The sequence below is a fragment of the Macrotis lagotis genome, chromosome X (genome assembly GCF_037893015.1).
Source record: "Macrotis lagotis isolate mMagLag1 chromosome X, bilby.v1.9.chrom.fasta, whole genome shotgun sequence".
Lineage (NCBI taxonomy): Eukaryota > Metazoa > Chordata > Mammalia > Peramelemorphia > Peramelidae > Macrotis > Macrotis lagotis.
Genome location: NC_133666.1, coordinates 187,300,998 through 187,317,467, shown reverse-complemented (window position 1 = coordinate 187,317,467; position 16,470 = coordinate 187,300,998). Strand labels below are relative to the sequence as shown.

The window sequence follows — 16,470 nt, the reverse complement described above, 5'->3', positions numbered from 1 at the left end:
TGCATGTAATTGGAAAAAAATAAAGTTTCAATAAAAACAAGTGTGTATGTGTTTATATATATATATGAAAAATAGTATGTAATACTAGGTATGCCCCTTCCACCTTGCCTCCCCCTCCCCCTCCGTGGTTTGTCTCTCATTCAAAGTGATTTAATTCAGTGGTGTCAAATGCAAATAGAAAGAAGGGCCACTGAATTATAAAGATTCCTGCTGGCTACATGTTGACTTTAGAAAACTACGTTCTATTGTATCTTTATTCATTTCATTAAATATTTCTCAATCACATTATGAATTCAGTTCCTCCTGACTCCAGGGCCCAAGCTTTATCCACTGTGCCACCTAGCTGCCCCTTAAAATCACATTTTAATCTGGTTCTGCCACACTCCCACAATGTTTCTAGTGTGTTTGATACTTGGTTTAATTGTTAACTTTATAAAATTAAATTTTAGTTTCTTTAGTATATTTGACAAATAAGAATAATCTTTATTGAGTATTAAATAAATGTTTATCTTAAACACTTTTTTGTTTAGGTTTCTGCAAGGCAATGGGGTTAAATGACTTGCCCAAGGCCACACAGCTAGGTAATTATTAAAGTGTCTGAGGCCAAATTTGAACTTAGGTGCTACTGACTCCAGGGCCGGTGGCTCTATCCACTGTGCCACCTAGCCGCCCCTTAAACATTTCTTTTTAAATTTCCTAGGTGCACACTTTACTAGCTGGAACAACCTGTGTTTCATCCTAATATTGATTATGCTCCTCTTAACAGGGCAGTATCCATTGTGGTTTTCCCACATTATATCACTTTCATGGAAAAACTATCAATTTATATCAAAATTTTCTTTTGCTTTATGGATTTTGACACCAGTGGATTTGCAAAATAAGAAATTTCTAACACCAATTCCAACCAAGTATTGTAGATACATTAACCAAATAATTATCTTTCATTCTTGTTGCTTATCTATCAATTTACTGAAGTATTTTCCAAGCATCATTTTCAAATGCATCAAATCTATAGGTGGCAACACATTTGTCTTTTTAGATGAAGCAATTCTGTAAGCATTTTTTAACATGCAACTAGTCTTTTTGATGTCAAAGACATAGTTTTTGAAAACAATTTGCATTTCTTATTAAAAACATCTCATTTTATCTGGAAAAATTTTTGTGTTATCAAATTATTCTGTGCTTTTTAACAACTGTTTCGACTTACTGGGTTTTATTCTTTTGTCTGCTTAATCACGTGTACAAAATCAATTCAAGAGTTTTTCCTCATTGTCAATAACAGTACTTTGTGAGTTTCAGTGATATGGTGGGTAGTATTTTCTGAATTTACCCTTTTTACTTGCTATTTCTGATATTTAAATGGTGGCTTCTGTCTATGAATATACTAGTTTTAGCTACTTCAGTTGGGTTCCTCCTCAAAATGATTATTTATTCATTGGGAAATGCCATTTCACTTTTTAAAAATTGGAGCTAAAAGGATTTATAACAGTTAAATTTACTTGAACATTTTATTAGATTATAATTTCTCAAATTTGATTTATTTTTTAAATTGCAGGTTTTTGGAAACCAGATTATTGTATTTAACAAAAATGAATAACACTGAGAAAAGCAATCGATATTATGATAGTTTTAATTTCAAGTTTGTGCATATTACTATGTTATAGAAAGTTCACAAGTATGATAGAGCCATAACTAGAAATATTTTCATATAGAACAAAAACATTTGTGCAAGGGAGAGAGTTATAGGTAACATAGCTAAAGGGAAGGCTTGACCACTGACACAAGTCACAGTAATTGGAGGGACTCATGCCCCATGGCACCATGTGATCATTTGCCCCTCCCTTTCACAAAAACAAACACAACAAAAACTGCCAGAACTCTAGAACAAAGTCCTAGTTCCTCTTTAATAGTTATGGTTCTGGTCAAGGTTTGAAAATAATTGAGAAATACTATCTTAGAAGAAAGAAACAGATGTGGGTTATGTGAATGTAAACTTGATATATCAAAGATTGCATAAATATATATAAATTTAGGCAATGTTAAGCTACAAAAAATAACTGCTAACCAAAAGACTATTTCAAATGATCTGCACCAATGAAATATTCACACTGAAGCAAGTGATCATCACTCTTTCTACAGAAAGAGAAACACAAGAAGGTAAATGACTTTGTCAGGCACAAGCTACCACCAACTTATCACAACAGAATATTAATAGATAAAAGTTGCTAAATTCAACCAAGAATTGTATAGCATTAAACTAAAAAAAAATTAACCATAGAACAAAGTAAAACCCAAAGGCATAAATCTTTACTTTTGATAGAGAACCAAAATACTAACCTGATCAGCCAGAATGGCATTTTTAGAATATATCCTGTGTAGAGCACTATGGGCAATTACACAGTAGGGACACCTATTACTAGCACTTGTGGCTACGATGATGAGTTCTTTATCAGCCTTGCTGAGATGACCTGTTTAAAAAAAAAATACAGGAAAACATTTGTACACAAATTACTGATACAGAAAACTTGGGTATATAAGTAACAGAAATAAATGCTTAGAGTTTAAAGCCATTTCCAAAGGAATTGAGACTGTCATCACCAAAGTTAAGTGTCTTGCAAAGAAAGCACTCAAAGGAATCATTCAAGTCAAACAAATAAAAAATTCTTGTTGCATCCTTTTAATAATCTTAAGTAATTCTATGAACTGTGCTAGATGACTGATATTACCTTTTGACCATGACTTTATGATGAAGGTCATTTTCCCTCATTCTCATTGTCATTCCTGGTATCTGGAAGGTTGGAATTATTTCTTTTTACCCGTTCAGATCCCACCTCCTCTGAAATGCCCTCTTTCCCTGACCACTCCAACTGGAAAGTTTCAAGAGGATTACTCTTACAGCAAAGGGCAGAGGGAAGAAATCAGACCATTGAAGATAAAGGAGAGAAACTGCAGGGAACCGTCAGAGTAGTTTGGAAGTAAAGAGAACAGGATGGTAAAAAAGAAGGGTTATTTTTTAATAAAGCAAAGACTTTTTTTTTTCCCAGATGGGGGAGACATTTTCATATTATATGGTACAGGAAGGAGTTAACAGAGGGAGATGTTAAACTTCATGATCTAGAAAAGTGAAGAGATAAGATCAAGGCCTAATTCATGTTTCTTCTGGAAATCATTAGATGAAGGAAATAATGCAATGGCAGCCTTTAGTTTAACAGACTTAGACTATGCTTGGACATTATGAACTAGATAATATAGATTTCACTTGGTTCATTTTACCTGAATTGTGAGCTATCTACTGTATTCTTTTTTTTTAAAGGGATCCATGAAATGTTTTTTATGACAACATGCATAATCAATATATTACTTGCCTTCTCAAGGGAAGGGTGGAAGAGAATTTGAAACTTAAAAAACTCGATTTAATAAAAATAAAATTATATTTTTAAAATGAATTAAAAGTTACCAAGAATAATTGTACTGTCTTTTACTTTACCTGTTTCTTTGTTGATAATGGCATTGTAGTAAGCAAAAAATGCTCTGAATTCCCCTGGTCGATGTGCTAATGCTTTAAAGACATTTGGTAAAAATCCAGTCTGTTTTTAAAAAAGAGAAATCAATATCAAAGATTAGTATTTACTTAGCAATCACTAGAGTCTACATCAAAATTTGATATCAAAATTGTCAGCATCCTTTACCAGCATCTTGATCCCATGCCTCCCATCTTGTCCAAAAGACTGACCACACTATCCCTTTTATTCTCTTTATTCTTCATTCTCACTTTATGTACTGGTTCCTTTCCTGCTACCTATAAATGTATCCAAAATACTCCCATCTCACTGGATCCTACCATATCTTCTATGTCTTTTCCTCAAACTTGTCAGTTAAACTCACTGAAAAAGCCATCCACACTCAGCCCACTTCCTTTCCTCTCTCTCTCTCTCTCTTCTAAACCCTCTGCAATTCTTCTCCAGGCTCCTCTGTGTGGACTTCCTTTATCATCACTAGGACATTCATCCTGCTTCTGGACTTCTCACACTGGAAACACGCTACCCCAGCAGCCTCTTTGTCTGCTTCTTCCCAGAACCTGTAGTTTCAGGAAAACTTCCAGGCCAACCATGGTCCCAGAATCTAAAGGCTTCTTTCCAACCCCAGTTCCTGCCTCTCATGACTTTCTTCACCATAGGCTTGCTCAGGGATCATCCTCCTTTCCTCTCCTTTTCAACTTCTTAGAATATAAGCTCCTGGAGGGCAGGGATTGTTTTTCTGCACATAGTAAATTCTGGCACATTTTACTAAATGCTTGTTCATTTGACATGACTTCTAACCTTTCATTCAATCGAAACTTTTCTCCAAAATTAACTTGCTAATCTAACGGCCTCTTCTCAAACCTCCTTTCTTGACCTCTCTGCAGCATAAGACCACCTCTGCTCTCACATACTCTCTCCCACTTTGTGACACTATCTTCTTGGTTCTCCTATCTCCTCAGTTTCCTTTGTAGGTTTTGTTACCCACTTCATAACCACTAATCTGTTGTCAAGTCTGCCCTAGGTGCTGATCATTACTCTCTCACTTGGTAGTCTCATCATCTCCCAAAGAGTTCAATGACCATCTCTTTTTGAGGTGACTTAAGTTTCAAACCCCAGTCCCATATTACCAGAAGTGAACATTTTCTACTGGATGTCCTATAAATACAGCCCATTTCCTCATTCTGTCATGCTTCTAGGTTCATAATTTCCATGTCCATCCTCAACTCATTACTCACTCATCTCATATATCCAATCAATTACCAAGGCTTGACATTTAATATTTACCATTGCCCTGGTTCAGACAGACACCTCTCATCTTGGAATACTGAAACAACATTCTAATTGATCTCCCTGACTGAAGTCTCTACTTACCAAAAGGCACACAACATACTCCAGTGGCTTTGGATTACTTCTACAATCAAATATAAGCTGTTTAGCATGTAAAACTCTCCACAACCTGGTCTCTAAGTTTCTAGTCTTAACAACCCTGATCTTCATGTAGTCTATATCTGGCCCTTCCAGCCTACTTGGTCCTTTCATTCTACTCTCCATCTCGGGTCTCCTTGGCTTTGCCCTGGCTGTTCTCCTCACCTCTATTTCTCACAATCCCAGACTTCACTCAGGACTGGGCCGAGATGGAACCTTATAAAAGAGGCCTTTCTCATTCCCTCCAGCTGTTGTTCCTTTCCAGATAAGGTTATCTGCATATACTGATTTAGTAATCTTTTTTGTCCTTCATTTTGAAAAAGACCATGACATCAGGGAGGTGATGCCATGACAAGCACATGGATTTGGATCTGAGTGAGGGGGTGCTCGGCTAAGTCACCAGTCTCACTTTCTCCTCCAGAGTCATCTGGGTTCTGTGGTCAGATATGAATCAGGACGACTGTAGATGGTCCTAGATGTGAGTGACTTGCTCAAGAACACACAGCTAATAAAAGTCAAGTATCTGAGACCATATTTGGAATTCCTGTCCTCCTGAATTCAAGGCCTGTGTACTATTCCCCGCACCACCTAGCTGCCTTATATACCAATTTATGTTTAGAATAAAAGCTGCTTTTGCTTTGTTTTCCTAGCACTTCATATTTTGTGGGACACACAGAAACATAGAACAGAAAAATCATTCAATAAATGGGCTGCTTAACTGCTTAGTGCCAGAAATGGCAACCTAATCAATTAGTGTTTGTTAGGTACATAGCACTTAGTTGCTAACTCACCAATGGGGATATAAAAAGTCTGCCTTTATGTTTTTTTTTCTTATTGGTTATTTTTGGTTTCAGATGAATTTTTTATTTTTTAGCTTCTTTTTGGCATGTTAGATATTTTGATCTAATTTTGAGAGATGAGTCACAATAAAACCATAGAACCACTTATGTCTCACTACTTGTCTTATTTTTGTCCTGTCTCATCACTTCTATTTATCTATTTCCACAAAAAGATGAAAAACTTCATCATCATTTCAAACCACATTTATGAATGATTATGATTAAATAAGAGGCAGTGTGGCATAGTAGATAAAAAGATGGCAAAGAAGCAAGTAATTTTTTTTTTGGTTTTTACAAGGCAGTGGTGTTAGGTTATGTAACTTGCCCAAGGTAACACAGCTAGGTAATTATAAAGTATCTGAGGCCAGTTCCTTCTGACCCCAGGGCTGGTCCTCTATACACTGTGCCACCTAAATGTCCCAGAGACACTTTTTTTTTTTAAGGTTTTTGCAAGGCAATGGGGTTAAGTGGCTTGCTCAAGGCCACACAACTAGGTAATTATTAAGTGTCTGAGGCCAGATTTGAACTCAGGTACTCCTGACTTCAGGGTGGGTGCTCTATCCACTGCGCCACCTAGCCGCCCCAGAGTCATTGATTTATTCTCATTTTGTACAAATAATGTTTTTTTATTGACTCTTAACAGAAACTGTGGGACCCTGCATAAATAACTTGACCTCTCTATGCCTTAGACTCTTGAAGATTGTTAAGTTACAAAGAAGATAGCAACTTGCATTTCTAGGAGTTTCCTCACCTAGGAATATTATGATTAGGGTAAAATTGTTAAGGAGGTAAAGTTTGTTCTTGGCAGTCTGACTTTCTCTCAATAGTCCACCCCCCCCCCCCCACTTGGAGTCCAGTCTTCTATCCTCCAAAGCTATAACTCCTTTCCAAGATCCTCACTGAGGCAAAAGATAATAAGCCCTCAAATGTTATACCTTTAATTATATTACTTTTTGAGTTGAGACCAAAAAATAACAAAAGGAATGAATCTCTCATGGTGATTCCATGACAGGCTGATGGAATGTGGAACCCTTCCCAATGACCCTGAAGCCACTGGGAGGCAACTAACCCTCTCTGACTTCAATAGCCTTTGGGTTTCTAATAATCCATGTTGTTTCAGAGATCCTATGGTAAGGGGAATAGAGACGGGAACCATGTGAGCAAAATGAGGATGGGGATAGAACCTGGTGACATCTACATTCTGACAAACAAACTTTTCTTTCTATAAAGATCTTGCTCCATCTTCCTGAACATTTTAATACCAACATTTAACCTCTTTGTGAGTAGTTGTTTGCAACGTCTCCCCTTTTAGACTGTGAGCTTCTTGAAGGCAGGGATTGATTTTTTAACTTTTAGTGTATGTTCAATGGAGTCCTCCTGACTCCAGGGCTTGTGCCCTATCTTTTGTGCCACTCAGGTCCTCCTGATTCCAGGGCTTGTGCTTTATCTATTGTGCCACCTAGCTGCCCCCACTTAGTGCATAGCTTCTTGACTTGATGAGACTTCTTTCAAAGATCATACTTTTTTTTTCATGCAAAGTCCTCCCCTGAACTCTTCCTTCAATGGCTCAATATAGGGTGATCCTGATGGGTCCTACCAAAAACCTTTTGAGAATAATCCCACTGATAAACTTGCCTGTTGTCCAATGACAAGTCTAAATTCAGAGGGATTCATCACTAAAATGTGACATGACATCTGGTTGGCTAAAAGAGGGTAAGTTTTTTTGGCCACAGCAAAAGGGAAGAGCTTATAGAGTATCAGTGGAAGGAGTAACAATCCCTTTTCCTGAAGAAATGGAAGTATGCATCTATGTATCACATATATTTTTAACACATTAAATAATTTTAATCACACAAATTAAAGAGGTAGGAAAACATAGTTCATGAGAGATCTAATAAAATAATATTCTTTTGAGTGAGTAACTGGTTTTATTAACACTACAACCTTGAGGGTAATTTTTTTCTAAGGATTGTCTTGAATTCCTTTTATTCTATTTTTATATATTTTGAAATATATTTATATGTATTTCCCATGACTGATTTACATTCATTTTTTTGAAGGGGGGAAAAATCACCAAAAGGAGGCTATTGTGATACCTGTGGTTCACTTCCTGAAACAAAGTATATCTCTGGAAAATATTCTTGTTTGTTTTGTTTTTGCAAGGCAATAGGGCTAAGTGACTTGCCCAAGGTCACACAGCTAAATAAGTATTAAATGTCTGAGGTCATATTTGAACTTGAGTCCTCCTGACTCCAGGGCCACTGCTCTATCCACTGCACCATCTCACTGCCTGACTGGGAAATAATCTTTTTGCATATTTTACATATAATTTTGTACTACTGAAATGATATTATTTTTAGCAAAAACAGTAAAAATATAATAGCCTTTTGGTTCCTCCAAATCCCAGGAAAAGCAGGGCCAGTGGAGTGCAAAAGCCTTACCCTACTATCTTCTTTTAAAATCATTTGTTTTCTTTCCTAAGGGACAAAACTGTACTGTCTCCTTGTAGATATAAAAAGGTAGTTTACCAAATACATTAAACACACACACACACACACACACACACACACACAATTCCAGCAATGCACATGAATATCTACAAAAGACAAAACAGGATTAGAAACAATAATGATGTTTCCCAAATAATGCTCAATAGAGAATAGAGAGGACTCAGCTACTGGGGAGGGTTTCCTTGCATGCTTAGATATACGTGTTTCAACCAGCCCTGCCTCACCTAAGCTGAGACTTCCTAAAGTATTCACAAGTCAAGCCAGTGAGGGACATCTCACTGCCTTCATTTTTCTGATCCTCTTTCAGTGATATTACATTTTACAATATTGTGTTCAGTAGTTTCAGTCTTGTCCAATTCTCATAACCCCAGTTAGGGTTTTCTTGGCAAAGATACTGGAGTAGTTTGCCATTTCTTTCTCCAGCTCATTTTATAGATTGAAGAAACTGAGGCAAACAAAATTAAGTGACTTGTCCATGGTCACACACAAATTTGAATTCAGGAAATTGAGTCTTCCTGATTCTAAGCTTAGCCCTCTAATTGCTGTCATAATGCATTGTTTGTATCAAATTCACATGTACCTCAGTAGCACTGGGTGACAGTTAAATTCTATTTGCAAGACCAAATTAATCATATATACATAATGCATATATACATATAAAACAAAAAAAATTTTAGTTATAAGATATATGTTGAACAGTACAGTACATGATTTGAGTAAATGAGATGTGTGAGAAAGTGTTTTTATAAACACTAAAGTATTTCACAAATGTAAGATAATTATGTTGTTAAAGTCAGTAACATGATATATATCATATATAACAAAATAAATATAAACCTAAATATGATTAATAATTATTAAAATAATGATTTAAAGGGCACTTACATGAGTGAAGGCAGGTATTAGGACCAAACATTAACTAGAACAATATTATAGGGTACTTAATAGATAAGCCCATTAAAAAAGAAAAGCAATCCAAAGGTAAATATACAAGTAAGTATTAAAATAATTTTAGACATTCATAAGGCTGTATTTCTAATTTTTTTAAACTTACCTTTTTTTCTACCTCTTCCATAAGCTCCACTATATCAAAAGGTAGTTCCTTTTTATATGGAACAGGATAACGACCAATAGGCTTTGTAGGTTCTTCTGACTGGGTATCATTTGAATGGCTTGTTGCTTGAACTGTTGAAAGGGTTCCAAGTCCATTTGCTAATAATCGAGGAACACACTAAAAAGAGGGGGAGAAAAGGTCATGTTTGTTTGAGAACAAAATTTTTATATTTAAAAAAATTATTTTTCTGGTAAAAGTCCCCATTGGAGAATAGCTGAACAAGTTATGGGATATGAATGTTATGGAATGTTATATCCTTAGATCTTCATTTAATAACTCAAACAGATTTAAATGGTCTAATTTCCTCCAAATCAAGGTGAAACTAACAGCTTTTTTGGGTTAAAGAGGATGGAAACTTCTATAATGTTCAAAACAATTTGAAAAATGAATTTCCAAGAATCAGTGAGGCAAAAATCCTAAGGGAAGTTTTTTTTGTAACTTAATATTTATTCTCATTTTGTACAATTTTTTATACATTAATAAAATATTCTTGTTTAAGAGTAAACAAAGTATCCCCTCCCCCCCAAAAATAGACTCACTTGAGCGATAAAGTAAAGGGGAGAGAAAAAAATTAAAATTAAAAAAATAGTAATAATTGTAGGTATGACCAGGTGGTGCAGTGGATGGAGCACCAGCCCTGGAGCCAGGAGCACCTGAGCCCATATCCAGCCCCGTACACCCAACAATCACCCAGCTATGTGACATGCAAGCCACCCCAACCCCACTGCCCTGCATAAACCAAAAAAAGAAAAAAAAGACCTAAAATAAAATAAAATAATAATAGTAGGGGTGGCTGGGTGGCGGGACAGAGCTAACCCTAACCCTAACCCAAATAATAATAACAAAAAATGTGCTTCAGTCTTTGTTCCAACACCAACAACTCTGTCACGGGTGGATCACATTCTTTATGGTAAGTCCATCACAAAAGTTACTTCCATATTTTTCCACCATTGCCATTGCTGATCACATCTCCCTCCTTTCATATTTCTACCAATACCATGTCCTATATTTTCTCTCTGCTTTCACTCTGACTCTGCTGTAGGGTCGCTGAGTGGCGCAGCAGACAGATCCCCAGCTCTGGGGCCAAGAGGCCCCGAGCCCCCATACCACCCCTTAGGCCCAGAATCCACCTGGCCCTGTGGTCCTGGACAGGCCATCAAATCCCAGCCCCTTGCAAGAAGTAAAAAAGAAAATGTGTTATATCTGACCACTCTCCTGCCATGGTCCATCCTCTCCTCCTTTATTTACATCCCGCCCTTCCCCCTGTCCCCACCCCTCCTTCTTACTCCAGATGTCTATACCCCATTGAGTATATATGCTGTTTCCTCTCCTAGCCACCTCTGATGAGAGCAAAGGTTCCCTCATTCTCCCTTGCCTCCCCCCTTCCATATCATTGCAATAGCTCATTGTAATAAAGAAAAATCTTATTATATGAAATATCTTGGCCTATTCCCCCTCCTTTTTCTTTCTCCCATTACATTTCTCTTTTTTCTATTGACTCCATTTTTACACCATATTTTATCTTCAAATTCAGCTTTCTCCTGTGCTTCAACTATAAAAGCTCCCTCTACCTGCTCTATTAACCGAGAAGGTTCATATGAGTATTACCAGTGTCATTTTTCTATGCAGGAATACATGCAGTTCATCATCATCAAGTCCCTCATATTTTCCCCTTCTCCAATCTCTGTGCTTCACCTGAATCCTGTATCTGAAGATAAAACCTTCTGTTCAGCTCTGGCCATTCCAGGAACATTTGAAATTCCCCTGGTTCATTGAAAGTACATCTTTTTCCCTGGAAGAGGACATTCAGCCTTGCTGGGTAGTTCATTCTTGGCTGCATTCTAAGCTCTTTTGCTTTTGGTTATATTGTATTCCAAGCCCTACGAGCTTCCAATGTAGTTGCTGCTAAGTCCTGTGTGATCCTGACTGCAGCTCCACGATATTTGAACTGTGTCCTTCTGGCTGCTTGTAATATTTTCTCTTTGACTTGGGAGTTCTGGAACTTGGCTATAATATTCCTAGGAGTTGTTTTTTTGGGATCTCTTTCTCTGGGGGATCGGTGGATTCTCTCCATTTCTATTTTGCCCTCTGCTTCTAGAATATCAGGGCAATTTTCCAGTAGTAATTCTTTGAAAATGATGTCAAGGCTCTTTTCCTGATCATGACTTTCAGGTATTCCAATGATTTTTAAATTATCTTTTCTAAGTCTGTTTTCCATATCAGTTGTTTTTTCAATGAGATGTTTCACATTTTCTTCTAATTTTTCATTTTTTTGGTTTTGAAGTAATGATCCCTGATTCTTGTAAATTCATCAATCTCCCTGAGTTCCATTCTTTGTCTGAAGGATTTGTTCTCCTCAGAGTTTTCTTATCTCTTTTTCCATCTGGCCAATTTTGCTTTTTAAAGCATTCTTCTCCTCCATAACTTTTTGAACTGTTTTATCCTTTGACCTAAGCTGGTTTTTAGCATGCTATTTTCTTCAGCATTTTTTTGGATTTCCTTGACTAAGCTGCTGGCTTCATTTTCATGTTTTTTCCTGCATCTCTCTCATTTCTTTTCCCAGTTTTTCTTCTAACTCCCTCATTTGATTTTCAAAGTCTTTTTTGAGCTCTGTCATAGCCTCAGCCCAATTTCTGTTTTTCTTGGAGTCTTTAGATGCAGGAGCTTGTGCTTCCTCATCTTCAGATTGAGTGTTTTCATCCTTCTTGGGCTCACAGGCAACATATTTCTCAGTGGTGTTCCTTTTGTTTCTCTGCTTGCTCATTTTCCCAGCCTGGGCCTGGTTTTGGGGTGCTTCCTGAGCTTTTGGGACACTCCCACAAGGGTCTCAGTGTGTGAGGCTCTGTCCTCCCTCCTGGTCTGTGAATAAGCGCCCCCCTCTGCCATGGGGCTGAGGTAGGGGAGACCCTGCTGTTCTATGGGGAGACCTAGACTGCAATCAGGATCTAAATGTGGTCAGAGCCCCAGAGTCCTGTTTCAGGGGCAGAGGACAGAGCTCTGCAGTCTCTCTCCACTCCCCTCCCTCACTCAGCTCAATGGGCTCATGCCCTGGAGGCTCCTGCTTACCAGCTCCGCCTGCTTCAGTTTCCTGGACTGGGACTGCCCTGGCCAAGCTGCTGCTTGCTGTGTGCCCTGAGGGCTGGGCTTGGGCTCCACGTGCTCGCTCTGGCAGAGGTCCCCCGCTGTTCCCCCACTTTGTGCCTGGTGCTCCCCAGGGTGCAGCTCAGGAGACTCCCCCGCTGCTGTGAGCCTCGGCTCCCAGTGCCCTGGGGCTGCCTCTGGGAGGCTGAAGTTCTTTCACTCTGGCGGGCCACCCCTCTCTCTGGCGGGCCGCTCCTCCGACCCCGGGGAGCAGAGCCTTTCTGTTCTTTTCCAGGTTACCTTGAGTAGGAGAACTGCCTCGCTGGGTCCCTCTGTGGGCTCTGTCTCTCGAAAATTTAGTTACAGTCCTTAGTTTAGAAGTTTTATGAGAGAGTGCCCAAGACAAGATCTGCTCTTGTCACCATCTTGGCTCTGCCCCCTAAGGGGGTTTTTTTAAACCTCAAAAACAATGAAAGAAAAATGTTTGACTCATGAATGGTGTGATAAAAGTCAAATAGTAATTTTTAATTTAATTGGTTGGACTGTAGAGAGAAATGGAAAGAATTACAGGAACTGATGTTGCGGGAAAGGAGCAGAACCAAGAGAGCAATGTACATATTAGCAGCAACATTGTGAGATGACCAACTTCGATGGATGCAGCTCCTCAGCAGTTCAGAGAGCTGGGGCAATGCCACCCCACATCCAGAAGAAAACAAAACAACAAATTAAAAAAACTTCAAAATCTGAATGAACACTATGTTCACTTTTTTAAAAATTCTCTTTTGTTTTTCCTTCCTATCTCATGGTTCTTTCTTTTCCATTAGTCCTAATTCCTCATACAGAAAATGACTAAAATGTAAACATGTTAAACACAAAATGTATAATGTTCACTAGATTGTCACTAAGGGGAGGGAAATAGAAAGGGAAGATGGAAGAAAATTATGTAATTTATAAATATGCATGTGGATGAATGTTGAAAAACTTGTAACTAGAAAAATAAAATATCAATAACAAAAATTATTTTTCCTATCAAAAATGTTATTAATATAGTCTGTCATTTCAAAACATACTCAGCTCTATCCCCTCTCTCCCTCCAAACCTCATAACAAAAAGGGAAAACTCAAAACAAAAATCAAAAATGTTAAATACATTCTTTTCAGATCACAGTTCAATAAAATTATATTCAATAATTGCACATGGCAATATTCCACATTCAAACTCCTAAAAAAAGAAGGAAAGCTGACACTGAAATTTTAAAATTTTTTCCCCAAGACCAATCTAGATGTTTAGGTATTTATCAATAATAAAATGTTTCTTGATTCCCTTTACTATGATTACGTATAACCACTGCAAAATTTTCAGCAAGTTTCTCTTGTAAAGTCCTCTTTTCTCAAATATATAGAAAACTGAGATAAATTTATAAAACTACAAGTCATTGTTTCCCAAATGATAAATGGTCAAAGGAGGGGAATATGCAGTTTTCAGGAGAAATCAAAGCTATGTTCTAAATCACTAATGATTAGGGAAAACAACTTGGGAGATACCACCTTATACCTATTTTCTGGCTAATGTGACAGAAAAGGAATATGTTAAATGGTAGAGGGATTGACAGTGTTGTGAATGGATTCAACCATTATGGAGAACAATTTAGCTATGCCCAAAGGGTTATAAAAATGTGCACATATACTGAATCAGAAACATCACTACTGGGTCTGTATCCAAAAAGATTTAAAAAGATGGAGAAGGAGGCGATTCCTGATACTATTCTTAAAGGGCCAGGCCACTCTTTTGTATGCAAATTAAGTTTTTGTTGAATTGGACTGAATTGCAAGTGCAGCCCCATGGTTCTTTTTAGACCTTCTCCACTGCTTGATCCATGAGATGGTCTGTATTTCTTCTTCCTTTCCTCTTGAGCTGACTTCTTAGAATTTTTTTTTTTAGGTTTTTTGCAAGGCAAACGGGGTTAAGTGGCTTACCCAAGGCCACACAGCTAGGTTAATTATTAGGTGTCTGAGACCGGATTTGAACCCAGGTACTCCTCCGTTACGCCACCCAGCCGCCCCTGACTTCTTAGAATTTTAAGCCTAGAATTCTACCTACACTTTTTCTGATCTCCTTGAAGGATTATACCTAATTATAACAAAGTATGACTAATAGCTCTAGCCCAGTTACTCTCAAATCCACTTATTCAGCCCTGACCTCTGTTACAGTCTTCCAACTGCCTATTAGACATCTCAAACTGGATGTCTCATATATTTTTTGTGTGTTGTGTGGTGTATGTGTTAAGGTTCATTTTATTTAATATTTTATTTTTTTCCCAATTATGTGTAAAGACAATTTTAAACATTCATTTTTTTAATATTTTGAGTTTTCTCCCTTACCCCCCCACCATGGAAGAGGGTAAGCAATTTGATATAGGTTATATATGTGTAATCATGTAAAATATTTCCATATTAGTCCAATGAAAAGAAGAAACAGACTTTTAAACACAAAAAATAGAAAAAATGCTTCAATCAACATTTAGACTCAATCAGTTCTTTCTCTGAATATGGATAGCATTTTTCATCACCTCATATACATCAAACTTAACATGTCCAATATATTATAATTTTCCCAAAGCCTTCCTATCCTCCTAAATTCATATTTCTGTTGAGGGTACCCATCATCTGTTGAGGGTACCCATCATCCTCCCCATCATCCAGATTACAAATTTAAGCATTACCTTTGACTTCTCACTTTCTCAACCTCTAAATCCAATCTCTGGTCCAGGTCTCTGCTGCTTCTCTCCACTAATTGTCTTTTGGGGCAGTCAGGAGTACCTGAGTTCAAATCCTGCCTCAGACACTTACTAGCTGTGTGACCTTGCCATCTCTATTCCTCCTGTTCTGGCTCTGGCCACAGGACCCAAGATGGTTCCTGAGGATAAAGTGAGCCTGGTGCCTTAGCACAGCACCCCCTCACTCAGATCCAATTCACCTGCATCATCTCCCCGATGTAATGATCTTCTTTAAATATATTATCTCATTTAATTTTCAAAGTAATCCAAAGATAGCTATCTCTATATGGATATAGATATGTCTCCCTGTTTTATAGATGAAGAAACATAGAAAAGCTATGGGGATTTGTCCTTGGTCATAGGTCTCTGGTGAGAGGCAGGACTCAGAGTCAGGAATTTTCTGCTCCTAAGTCCAATGTTCTTTCCACTTCATCCTCTCACATGTTATCTACCCTGCTCTTCTACCAGAATCACAATTTAGGAGAGAAAAGGGAGATTTGATTGAAGAGAGGAGGGAGAAATGGGCTTCAGGGAGGGCAAGGTTAAGGATTTGTGTGAGTTGTTTGGTAAAGAATTTACAGCTCTGACTCAAGAAGTGAGAAAAAGCTTAAATTTTAATTCACAGGTTACTACAAAAAGTTCACAGGTTACTTTCTTTGGAGAAGCAACAAGATGGTGAGTAAACAACAGCTGGGAAGAAGTAAACAACAAGCTGGGCTGGTGAAACCATCAAGGATGGGAGAAAAGAGTGTGAGGATTTATTTGGGGGGTCACGCTCCCCAGAACACACTGCCTTCACAGCCTCTCTACAATACATAATCTTAGTAAGTGACCTGCCCAGGGTCAGAGCCATTGCATCAGGAGCTTGAACCCAAGTCCTTACTGATTTTTAAGGCCAGATTTCTCTATCAACTAGGCCATATGCTGCTACTGAAAAATATTTGTGTCATTTATATTGTATCATTTCATTTTTAGTATGTGTTTACTGTACTAGATCTCATAATCTTCCCTCTCAGGGAACACTTGCTCAGCATATAATATTGTACATGTTAAGGGCAGATAGTGGCGTGGATAGGACATGATGTCAGGAAGATCTGAGTTCAAATCAGACCTTGACATCTGTACTAACTGTGTGACCCTGGGCAGGTCTCAAAAAAAAAAAAACTGTACATGTATTTGTGTCTTTTCCCCTCCCTCAGGCCCT

At 37.8% G+C, this 16,470-nt stretch overlaps 1 protein-coding gene across 1 annotated transcript in view; it reads right to left on the bottom strand.

Moving 5' to 3' along the window:
* LOC141498919 (uncharacterized) overlaps positions 1–16,470 on the bottom strand; it is a 30,523-nt gene that overhangs the window by 6,056 nt on the left and 7,997 nt on the right. Inside the window, exons 4-6 of the mRNA XM_074201959.1 lie at positions 9,350–9,526; positions 3,488–3,587; positions 2,338–2,468 (exon numbers count right to left, since the gene is read on the bottom strand). Coding sequence (XP_074058060.1) covers positions 2,338–2,468; positions 3,488–3,587; positions 9,350–9,526 — 408 coding nt within the window. The remainder of the gene's footprint in view (positions 1–2,337; positions 2,469–3,487; positions 3,588–9,349; positions 9,527–16,470) is intronic.